This window comes from Eutrema salsugineum, unplaced genomic scaffold, assembly GCF_000478725.1.
Source record: "Eutrema salsugineum unplaced genomic scaffold, Eutsalg1_0 scaffold_15, whole genome shotgun sequence".
In the NCBI taxonomy this organism is placed as follows: Eukaryota; Viridiplantae; Streptophyta; class Magnoliopsida; order Brassicales; family Brassicaceae; genus Eutrema; species Eutrema salsugineum.
The window spans coordinates 1,092,691-1,105,388 of NW_006256867.1; the positions used below are offsets into that span (position 1 = coordinate 1,092,691).

The 12,698-nt window shown below is 32.9% G+C and overlaps 2 protein-coding genes across 2 annotated transcripts; both read left to right on the forward strand.

Annotated features, from left to right (window-relative positions):
* The first annotated feature begins 3,349 nt into the window (after window positions 1-3,349).
* LOC18021815 (MADS-box protein SVP) lies at window positions 3,350-7,126 on the forward strand. The gene is made up of 9 exons (XM_006404654.2): window positions 3,350-3,958; window positions 5,047-5,125; window positions 5,371-5,435; window positions 5,510-5,609; window positions 5,724-5,765; window positions 5,850-5,891; window positions 6,302-6,343; window positions 6,436-6,584; window positions 6,838-7,126. Exons 1-9 carry the CDS (start codon window positions 3,777-3,779, stop codon window positions 6,854-6,856), a joined length of 720 nt encoding a protein of 239 aa, XP_006404717.1. The 5' UTR covers window positions 3,350-3,776; the 3' UTR covers window positions 6,857-7,126.
* A 2,169-nt stretch (window positions 7,127-9,295) lies between these two features.
* On the forward strand, window positions 9,296-12,617 carry LOC18021816 (protein NETWORKED 2D). Its single transcript, XM_006404656.2, has 2 exons — window positions 9,296-9,525; window positions 9,756-12,617. The coding sequence occupies exons 1-2, from the start codon at window positions 9,432-9,434 to the stop codon at window positions 12,440-12,442; spliced, it is 2,781 nt and encodes a 926-aa protein (XP_006404719.1). The 5' UTR covers window positions 9,296-9,431; the 3' UTR covers window positions 12,443-12,617.
* The last annotated feature ends 81 nt before the right edge of the window (window positions 12,618-12,698 follow it).

The following is a 12,698-nucleotide window of genomic DNA, read 5'->3' on the forward strand; positions in this document are numbered from 1 at the left end:
TAGAGTCTTCAGATATTTTAGAGTCGTCTTAAGATATTTTAGAGTCTTTTGTTTATCTTATTATACAAAAGCATCTACATTGGTAAGAGATTTGAAAGAGTATTTTATTAATATGAAATTAATTTTTAAACGAAATTCAAATTTGTAATTTATGATTTTTTTCTGAGCAATTCATTTATTTGAAGCTAATGATCTCAAGAGTTTTTGAAAAGCTTTTAATGGTGAGATATCTACTGAGATATCAAAATGAGATGTTCTAAAATATTTTTCACATTTCTCTGTAAACTTGAAATTTATTAATTTTTTGTGAGTAATCGTATTATGTTTTCTTTTGGTGATTAGTTTGGACTGTATTTACTTATAAATAGGGGTGGACGCGGAGCGGATATCCGGGATTTTGGAGATATCCGTGATCCGCTCCGTTCCGGTCGGATAATCATTTTTATGATCCGTATCCATTCTGTAATTATCCGGATATTCGTTTTCCGGATATCCGCCAAAAATCTAAATATTTGCCGATATCCGATCCGGCCCAAAAAAATATTTAAATAATAATATATTTAAAATAAAAAATAAAAAAATTCAAAATTTAATTAAAAATGACAATATTTTCTTTAAAAATATATTTTTTCTTAACTTATTAGTTTTAATATTTATAATAATTAAATTTATAAACAAAAACTCATAAAAATTATATTTATATATAATAATTATACATTTTATATGAATTATTATCTATCTATATATACATATATATTTATACCGGAGCGGAGCGGATACCCGTCTTAATTTTTTTTAGTATTTGTGATTTGCTCCGTTTTTAACGGATATTAAATTTTAGTATTTGCTTTGCTCCATAAAATTACGGATATCCGGATTTTTCGGATCGAATCAAGACGAATAACGGATCGAAGCAAATATAACGGATATTTTACCCAGTCCTACTTATAAATGATACTTAAAACAAACAAATTTATTAATCTTTATACTTGTAGCTAAAATATCTTATAATTCAAAACAGAGAAAGTGGCATTCAGTCATGTATGTATCATTGCGTATGGTTGGATTTGATAGAAGGAGAGATGCAAATATTTGTCTTTTATGAAACAGACAATATGAATAAACACAATCTAAAACATAAAATCAACTAAAAGAAAATTAATTTGGTATCACTATCTTTTGTTTTCTAAGTAATTTCACACAAAAACAAAGACTTGTGTGTTTCGTACCATAAACCACAAGATACTCGACACTTGCAAGAACCAAATAAAAACAACAAGCATTTGAAACACAGTAAATTTTATTTTTATTTCATAAAATATTGTGTGTTTTGTACCATGATTTTTGTTTGAAGAGCTATACGTTACAAAATAAATGTAACAGAGAGAAATGAACTAAAATAAATTTTGGTCTTCAACTCTTTCGATGTAGTCATCATCCTTTAATAGGAAAACTTCTCTTGTGGAATCTGATCAAAGGAGATATAAACTTCATGGTTCTTTAATGTTTTTAGACGTCTAGAAATTTCTGGAATAATTAGAGGATCAAATATTTCCAACACACAATAAACCTTGTAAACTTGCCTCCAAATAGATTTTTGAGTCTCCACTAGTATTAAACACTTTTTACGTAGAAATGCTAGTTCGACATTATTTTAAACGTACAAACATTAAGTTTTTGGGTAAGAAAAAGTTTAAAAAAAAAACCATGAAGTTTTTAGGATAAAGTAAAAAAAAATTATTGTTGGATGAGCCCATACCAAAATGCTTATTATTATCAAGAGTATGTATAATGTACTGTTGAGTATTATTGCTAATTAAATTGTCCTTGTGGTCAATTATTATTAAAACAACAGTTTAAAAAAAAGGCCATATCATGGTTTTTGAATCTTTTGATTATGAGGTTCAACCACTAGAGACTATTCATTAATCATTAGAATTTATTAAAAACTAATTATGTAGTGTAAATGGGTAAATAATTGTATTCTTGGAGTAACAAAGAAGAAATGGCGTTTGATTTGAGTAGTTGTGGAGTGACTATTCATTTTATTTGTTTTTTTCAAACTTTAAATTAAAAATTAAATATTGTACGGAAAATTTGATCGTGTCCCAATCAAAATTCTTGTGGATGCCTCGCGTCTGGTTTGGGTCCCCTCACAAATTTCTAGTGGTCGACAGTCGACACTGCTTATTACTCTCTTGCTCGAGGGTCCCACTCTATTCACTGTTTCTTCGCATTAAGGTATCCTAAAATATTATTGTTTTTATACAATACTAGTATTTGTTTTGTTAATTTTGCTTATTTTATTTGGAAATAATTAACAAAGTGAAAGCTTAGACTAATTTATATTTTTAAATGACATCTGTCACAATCTCAAATAATAATAACATAACATATTTCGAAAACTTTCATTCACTTTTCAGTCTAAATTTATCTTTCAAATTATTTGAAATTTTTGGTTCATTTTTCAATTTAAAGATATTTCAGTTTCTTTTGTTTTAGTAAATTATATATCAGTTATAAAATTCATGTTTGATTTAATTGGAAAAAATAGAGATTGGATCAGTTTGGCTCATCCCAGCCGAAGTAAAAACCAAAAGAATTTTTCAAAGTTATTGGTTGGTTTGATTGCTAAAACCAAATCCAAACTGAATTAATCAAATATCGATTTGGTTCGATCAATTCAATTCATAATTTTTATGTCATGACTATAATAAAATGTTAAAAGATGAATAAGACCTGTGAAAATCACATTCTAACCACCACCCACCCATGGATGTTTTTAAAACTACATATTAATGTATTATAAACTTCACTCTAATTTTTATTTTTGAAGTTTCTTTATTAATACTACCATATTTTTCTATATATCAATTTTATAAAATTTGAAACTACATTCCAGCCCCTGAAATTCTACAGAATTTTTGAATTTTTTTTACAGCGAATACGACCAATTTAGTTACCAAGAGTGTAAGTAACAAAGTGAGACATCTCATTTTATGCTTCCCTATAAAAAGAAATTCCCCACTGACCCAAACAAACACTTCTATTCCCTCTCTCATCTCATTGGAGACTATAAATCTTATTTCCTCGCCATATCCAATAACTACCACACATAAACCAATATCCAGAAAGAAACTAAACAAAATAAAAATATCTGTTGCCTTCCAAAAATAATCATTTAAGAAACCCCATCACGTTGATAAAATTATTAAATAATAAACCCTTCCCTGAAAATATCTTCATCTCCACCAATCAAAACCCTCTCATGTCTTCTTCTAAGACGTTTGAGGTGGAAAATTATATTATATTATATATATTCCCTTAGCTTTTTCTCCTTTTTTTTTCTTTCTTCATTCGGAGGTTTTCTTTGATCCTCATAACTATGCTCCTTATGGATTAATCATCTGATCTAGTTTCTCTTCAAGATTTTAATTTCCTTTCTTTCAAATCTTCAAAAACTAGGGTTTTTACTGTCTTGAAAATCATATTATTCTTCTAAATTTAGCAAAAAGAACACGATTTGATTTCCATTTCAGTCGTCTTGTCACTCTCTCTCTCATCTTTAAAGTCTCCATTTTTAGCAAAAATTCTCTCTCTCCTCTTTCTCTCAAGTTTTTTCTTCTGGACACCTCTTCCTCTCTCTCTCTCTCTTTACTTTCTCTTTTTATTCATCATCACTCGTTCTTGATTCAAGATCTTGCTCCTGTTCATCAAATCAAACCCTTTTATTCTTGGATCAAAATAAACTTCCTTATCTAGGGTTTTTCTTTCCGATGGCGAGAGAGAAGATTCAGATCAGGAAAATCGACAACGCGACGGCGAGACAAGTGACGTTTTCTAAACGAAGGAGAGGACTTTTCAAGAAAGCAGAAGAGCTCTCTGTTCTCTGCGACGCCGATGTTGCTCTCATCATCTTCTCTTCCACCGGAAAGCTCTTCGAGTTTTGTAGCTCCAGGTCTCTCTCTCTCTCTCTCTCTCTCTCTAATTTGTCTATATATCTCATTAGATTTCTGAAACTCTTTGAACCAATCATCTCTAGATCCAGACACAAGCTTGGAGCTTTTAGATGTCTATGTGTCGCACAGAGAAGTAAACTGTATAAAACCTTAGTGGACCACTAACTTTATGTAGAAGATATATTAATGACCAAAAATGACGTAGATTCAACTGTAGTAAACTCTTGATTTAGGCAAATATAAGGTATCTAAGTACACTAATATTAGAAATAATGTAAATATAAATTATATGCATAAATGCTCTACTTTTTTTTGTGTTGCATAAATCTTTGATATAGATATTTGTGGATGATATGTGGAAGCCATCAATGTCATATTTATTTAGAAATTTGTGGAGATTATAGCATTAGAAATTTAGGATTTATCTATATATGTGTGGATAAACAAAACTTTGGGAAAGTTTTTCTTGAAGAAGTGATTAATAAAAATAGTAATAAACAAGTTCGAATCTATATTAGTGTTGGGAAAAGTCCTATAGATGGGTTTTTGGAGATGTTATGGATATTGGGAATCTAAAAGGACTTATCATATCATAAAGATACGATTTTGGATTTCTGACCCACGAGTTATCAGTTCAGTTCCTATCGTCGGCAACACCTCTACACACACATACAGTCACAGATACTTATACAATTATATATTATATATATAGTATATATATAGTATATATATTATATATAGTATATATATATTATATAGGTATAGTATATATATTATATATAGTATATATATTATATAGGTATAGTATATATATTATATATAGTATATATATTATATAGGTATAGTATATTATATAGGTATAGTATATATATTAAACGACAGTGTATAACATGAAATAATGTTTGTTTCAGTATTAAGTTTTGTTATGTGGATTATGTTTTGTATCTTTTGATTGTACATTTTCCATGTTTAAATCTAATGCAGCAGGGATATATTAGCAAAATGTAGCTGTTTATAACATAATAGTAGATTATTTACAGTCTTATATAAGGTATTTATTGGAATGTGTTTGCATTATTTAATGAAGCATGAAGGAGGTATTAGAGAGGCATAACTTGCAGTCAAAGAACTTGGAGAAGCTTGATCAGCCATCTCTTGAGTTACAGGTTAGCTTTTACGATTCTCTAACTTATAAAATCTACTGCTACGTTAAATTACCATTTTGATCAAGAAATTCTAAAACATTATATTAATAATAGCCCCAAAGCATTATATTTATTGCATACGATTAGACTACGTATTTAGGGTTGTGATTTTAAAGCTAGACATGTACAGTTAATCATGTGTAGAGATTTGAGATTATATTATTATGGATTTGATCAAGAGCTTAACCCAATGGTTTACCTGTTAGCTGGTGGAGAATAGCGATCACGCTCGGATGAGCAAAGAAATTGCGGACAAGAGCAACCGACTAAGGTACACAATATATACATATTCTTTGAATTTTGAAATAACTCTTTTTCTAACTATATGTGTTTATATGATCATAGGCAAATGAGAGGAGAGGAACTCCTAGGACTTAACATTGAAGAACTGCAACAGCTGGAAAAGGCCCTTGAAGCCGGTTTGACACGCGTAATTGAAACAAAGGTAGTTAAAAACTTTAGATGTTAAAAGATGTAGCCATATGATCATACAATGAATAAGATTCCCTCTAAGCTTGCGATCGAATGCGTACTTAACTACTATGAGATGTTGTTGCAGAGTGAAAAGATTATGACTGAGATCGGTGAGCTTCAAAGAAAGGTAAGAATCAAATCAAATTTTAATATAGTTGTTGATTCAAATAATTTTGGCATTGACAAGAGTTTAAAATTTCTCTGTTCCTAGGGAATGCAATTGATGGATGAGAACAAGCGGTTAAGGCAGCAAGTACGCATCTCACTCTTTGTAACGCATATCTTTAATCATACTTTGAGATAAGCGAGGTTAAACCAACTAATTAGCGTGGTTAAAAGGTGTCTTAGATATTTAGGGTAAAAACTTAGGACATTTGGTCCTAATTGGATGTAAGAATGTGCATGGTTTTGTGTTCCTTTTTTCTATGTTTTTAATTTTTTTTATGGAATATGGATTGGTTGGACATTGTTTCATATTATAGTTTGGTTTAAGTTTGCTAGAGCCTAGGGTGACTTTATGTCAAAACTTGCTCATCCCTCAATTAGTCGATCTCTAGAGAAAACCAAGATACTTTGTGACAATATATAAAAACTCAAAATACAAATAACTAGAGAACTTAATGCTTTTCTTGTCTCTTCTATTTTCCAATCTTGATTTTGCAGGGAACACAACTAACGGAAGAGAACGAGCGACTAGGCAAACAAGTACGTTGATATTATTTCGAATTTTATATCTTTTTTTTTGTATTTTTTCGGTCTAATAAAAAATTTGGAGCTTTTGTTTTGTTACGTTGCAGATATGTAATAATGTGCATGAAAGAAACGTTGGTATTGAATCGGAGAACACTGCCGTGTACGAGGAAGGACACTCGTCGGAATCCATTACTAACGCCGGAAACGGCGCTCCTGTTGACTCCGAGAGCTCCGATACTTCCCTTAGACTCGGGTAATTTATTCATTATTTACTTTCTCTCTGTTTATTTACTCTTTTCTTAATTTAATAATTTGACGTGACTTTTCCTAAAAAAATAAGCTGTAAAAAGACAAGAAGAGTATATGCACTAAGTGGTCATATGTTGATAATTTATTTCTAAAAACCATGAAATGTAATTTTTTTTTGGGTAAAATTTGGTCTGAAATATAGCCATTTACCTGAATCACCCTCAAAAGAACTAAATATTTTTTTTTGGTTTGTGCAGCTTACCGTATGGTGGTTAGAGATGGAACAATACTAAGAAGTTGATGGAGTGAGGAGATTAATGTAAATCTTTTTAACTCTATAACAAGAGGCAGTGTAGTAGTTTTTATTATGCATGTTGTAAGTTTCTGTTTGAGGAAGAGGTTTTCCTTTTATGTTTCTCATTAGCTCTCCTATATTAGTACGTCTCTTCAATGCATTTCTGTTTTAGTGTTTTGTCATCAACAAAAACAAAATGTATGGACATTGTAATTTGGTAAATAGATCAACGTTTATGGGATATTAACCAATTTTAGCAAAAATATTATATTTGCAGTCGTTGTGGTAGTGATATTTTATAACATAAAATTTAAGTTACTGAAATTTTGCATCGGTAGTCGCTGATTGCTATGGCTTGATCTCGATCATGTATCGCTATTGCCAGAGACTGCATAGCAAACATGACCAAACATCAATGACTCTTAAGAGCTCGAATAAATATTTAAACACTATAACTCACTAGAGGATACCTAACAAACGTTGAATCAAAACCCATCTAGTTGCCTCTAAACCCTCAAGCTAGCTCTAATAATTACGTTATGACTTAAGTTTGGTAGGTTCTAGATAAAGACCACACCGTTGTTTTAAGAGACCTCAATAATCTCTTATGTAGAGCAAGCACATAATGCAGATACCATCTCTGTATATATATGAATATATATGTATATATATACTTATATAATTCACATTCTAATAATATTTCGCTGATTCGAAGTCATTGTTATTTGTCTCACTCTAATCATGATTTTTAAATCTGATCAAGTCAGCATTCAGCAGCAAAATGTTGACATCTATATATGTTTTTGTTTCTGCACAATTTGGGTCTATTTAAGGCCTAAGAAATGAGATATATATATGGTTTCAAAAATTGTCAGCCCACAAAAAAAACTAGAAAAGGGATTTTTCCCTAACATTTACAAAATCAAAAATAAATAAGAAAATACTGTTCCCTTAAAAAAAATAAAAATCATCAATCTAGTTTGTAAAAGTGTAGGATTTTCTTAACATTTACTTCTCAAAACAAATAAGAAAATATAGATTACTTACTGGTTTGCACAGAATTTATTTAATTCTTTTATATTACTTCATCTTGGTTTAATAATATTTCCATGTGTGAAGTTTAAAATTTCAGAGATCCAACCAAACGTTAATGATTTAGTCAGTGGTGGAGTCATCCATTAATTTACCGGAGTCAAATTTAATTTGTGATAAAATATAAATTAAATACTATAAATTTTATATTTAGACAAATATCAATTTTCTTAAAAAGTAAGGTCAATATTTACTACATATTTCTATTTCTAAAATGGTCAATATATAAGTATAAGGTAATAACAAAAAACACAACTAAAAGAGAAAAGAGAAAAATCTGTATGTGAAAAATAAAAAAATGATTCATTTATTTTTATTCAAAAAACAGAATGTTGGACTGCTGAAACTAGGCTGAAACACAAAACAGAAAGAAAATTAGAATAGAGAAATAAAAATAACAATTAGATGATTATAAAAAAAGGAGATTTTCCAATGAAGGAATGTTATTGGGGCCAATAAGCTATTTTACAACGTTTCCTTTTTTATAATGTTTAAAACCCTTGCACCAATTTTTCTTTTCTGTTTTGTTTGGTCGGATTTTGACACACCGACCTTTGACCAGTTCATCAAAACGTGTCCGGTTTTATGGTTAAACCGTCAAAAAAAGCTCTGTAAGATTCAATTTAAAAATGATTTAAGAAGAGAAAAAAAAGGCTTTGCTTGCTTGAATATCTTTTGCTAAAAAACCGACAATGTCACTAAACTACTAAAGACGACATTTTCACATTCCTTTTTTTCCAATTATTTTAATATGTTCATTCTCTGAGATTCTTTCTCATAAGAGAATAAACTATTTTCTGGTTCTGACATGTTCGATAACGTTTGATATATTCTTAAAATCTCGAGAGAATGCTTCTGACTTCTCCGACCACGACGCTGGCACTATAACATTGGTTGTAATAAAGACATTCCTAGTAGAATCAAAATTTAAAAATTTGTTTCAAAATATCAATAAACTAACTCAGTAATAAAATAAATAGTCTTGAAAAGAAAAATTAAAATCTTTTACCAAAATAATATTATTAGGTGGAGAGAGAAAGAAAGAAGAGCGAGGTTTGCTCCCACCCATGATCAAATCAAACAGCTCAGCTCAAAGGAGAGATTAATAAAAGTCCCTCCCGAGAAAAAAGCAGAGAAAATGATCGGAAAAAAAAGCAGATTCATTTCTTAATTAGCTGCACGTTCTTTCCTCAATCCAAATTTTTTTGATCAAAAAAGAAAAAAAAAACTTAACTTTCATTGTGGGTCTAAAATTTCTTCTTTCTTTCTCAGGAAAATTTCCTTTTTCTTTTCTTATTGAGATCTAGAGAGAGAGAGACATTGCAACAAAAGAGTCTCGCACATATAAAAGTCAAAAGCTCTGTTCTCTGTCTCTGTTTTCTGGGAATTTGAATGAGAAAGATAAAAGAAACTTGAAAAAAAAGGAAAAAACATTTTGCGTGATAATTTTCGTAGTGGAAGACGATGCTGCAGAGAGCTGCGAGTAATGCGTATTCATGGTGGTGGGCGAGTCATATTCGAACCAAACAATCGAAATGGCTCGAACAAAACCTTCAAGGTCTCTCCTTTTTTTCATCTCTCTCTCTTTTTATATCTATATTTACACAAATATGTGCGTATGTATCTGTTTGATTCTTTGGGTAAATGTATGATTCGTCTTTTTGCTGGAAACCCTTTTTCTATTAAGAACAAAAGCTGAGATCTTTCTGATAATTGAGGTTGTCTGAATCAGAAACTCATGATCCAAAACGATCTCTCTGTAAAAATCTTTATCCTTTGAATTTACAGATATTGAAGAGAAGGTGCAATATGTGTTGAAGCTTTTACAAGAAGATGGAGATTCGTTTGCGAAGCGAGCAGAGATGTATTACAAAAAGAGACCAGAACTCATAAGCTTCGTTGAAGAATCTTACAGAGCTTATAGAGCTTTAGCTGAGCGTTACGATCACATTTCCACAGAGCTTCAAAACGCAAACACCACGATTGCCTCTGTTTTTCCTGACCAAGTCCCAAACTTTGCAATGGATGATGACGACGATTCGTCGTCTAAATTCGCCAAAAGACAGAATCTTTCAGGAGCTAATGTCCCTAACGTCCCGAAATTGCCTGTTAAAGACTTGAAGACCGCGGTTAAAGTTGCTACCAAGAAGCTTCAGCCGAGGAAATCTATGAAGTACACGGGAGGTTCTGCGAACGTGGTCGTCAAGAGCTCGGGTTTGAGCAAGCCAGAGGCGATGGGGGAGATTGATAAGTTGCAGAAAGAGATCTTGTCGTTGCAGACGGAGAAGGAGTTTGTGAAGAGCTCTTATGAGCAAGGTTTGTCTAAGTACTGGGAGTTTGAGAAGAGTATCAAGGAGAAACAAGAGAGGATTTGTGGTTTGCAGGATGAGTTTGGTGAGAGTATTGTAATCGAAGACGATGAGGCTCGGAGATTGATGACCGAGACTGCGATAAAGTCGTGTCAGGAGAAGCTAGTGGAGTTACAGGAGAAGCAAGAGAAGTCTTATGAAGAAGCTAGAGAAGAGCATATGAAGATTAAGGAGTCTAAAGAGAAGCTAAGATCAATGGCTAGCCAGTTTCTAGGGGATGAAAGTGTCTTTGCGAAAGACGATGGTGATGAAGTTAGAAGAACAGAAGAGTTGGAGCATGAGATGAAAGAGATGTCTAGGAAGAAGAAAGAGTTGGAATCTGTAAAGGAGAAGATTAGAGAACATTTCGAGTCTGGTTTGAATTCTTCAGCCAACGCGACAGAGATGGCTGAGAAAGTCGATGAGCTCGTGAACAAAGTGCTTAGCTTGGAGAGTGCGGTTTCCTCACAAACTGCTTTGATACAGAGATTAAGAAACGAGACCAATGGTCTTCAGACACAGATCAGTACTCTTGAAACTGATAAGGCGATGTTAGCAGATGACAAGAGTGATCTGAGGAAGAAGCTGAAGGAAATGGAAGATAAACTCAAGGCATTGCAGGATTTGGACAGAAATGTTATGGATAAGAGTAGCAATCTCCAAACAGATTTTGATGAAGCATGTGATAATCTCGATAACCTCTCTTGTGGGAACTTTCATGAGGTGAAGCCAGAGAGCGAGTCTGATAACTTGGCGATGAAAATGGAACCGGAGAAAGATCTGGAAGGTGAGAAGAGGAGTTTAGCTGTTTCTGAAGAGACAAAGGAACTGGCCGAGAAGAGTGAAAGCTCTGAACAGATCCTCGATCTGACAACAGTTGCAGGAGATATCAGCATCCAAAGTAAAACTCCAGAGACTGTTTTCGAATCTACTGAAAAAGTTGATTCTGATTCAGAGAAGCAAGCTGCATCTGACAAGACAGAGTCTGTTCTTGATAATGTTTCAGAGAAGCAGGCTGCATCTGACAAGACAGAGTCTGTTCTTGATAATGTTGTAGAGAAGCAGATATCATCTAAAGAATCTGACATCGCTTTCAGTGGCCAACAACAAGAGGATGAAAAGGAGAAAGAAAGTGAACCAAATTGGAAAGAGATGTTCATGAAGGGAATGGAGAACAGAGAAAAGCATCTGCTTACGGAGTACACGACTATTCTCAGGAACTACAAGGACATGAAGAAAACTTTGGATGAAACAAAAACAAAGCTGAAGACAGAGAATGCTACAAAAGATGATGAGATCAAGCTACTAAGAGAGAAAATGAGCCTCCTACAGAAGGGTCTTGCGGACAGTAATGACTTGATGGAAAACCAGTTGTCAAACGACGACTATTCCCTCGGATTCATGGCTGCAGAAAACGTGAACATGTCCCTGGTCGAGGAACAGTTCAGGTTGAATATTGATGAGCTTCTAGAGGAGAATTTAGATTTCTGGTTAAGGTTCAGCACAGCATTTGGACAGATACAGAGCTACGACACATCAATCGAGGATCTACAAGCCGAGATATCAAAGCTAGAGCAAAGAAGAAAGCAAGATGGAAGCAGCACAGCTAAATATGCCCTGAGATCAGATGTTCGACCACTTTATCTACACTTAAGGGAAATAAACACAGACCTGGGTCTCTGGCTGGAGAAAGGTGCAGCTTTGAAAGAGGAACTGAAATCAAGATTCGAGTCGCTGTGTAACATACAGGATGAGATAACAAAAGCACTGAAATCAAGTGCTGAAGACGATGATTTCAGATTCACGAGCTATCAAGCTGCTAAATTCCAAGGTGAGGTGCTGAACATGAAGCAGGAGAACAACAAAGTGGCAGACGAGTTACAGGCTGGGTTAGATCACATTACCACGCTTCAACTCGAGGTTGACAAGACTCTAGGAAAGCTAAGCGATGAGTTTTCTCTTTCGGGTTCAAAACACAGATCCGATCCTGACCTTCAGCATTCGGATAGTCGCTCAAGAGTTCCCTTAAGGTCATTCATCTTTGGCTCCAAACAGAAGAGAGCAAAGCCGTCCATATTCTCCTGCATGCATCCCTCACTATATAGAAAGATGAAGACTTCTACATAGGTAACATTTACATATTATACAATACTTACAATCCAGAGAGTTAATTGAATCATATACTGTATCTTATATCCGATTCATGGAGGATTTTATTTATTCGTCTTTTTTACCTGTATTTCCCTGGGGAGACTGAGCATTTTTATCCCCCATCTCCTTTGTTTTTTGGTTTGCGAGATTGAAACAATAGTGTTGTGTTTTGGTTATCCTTTTTGAGTATTGTAGATTGTTCACAGCTTGTAACTGTTGAAGCAAGAGGGGT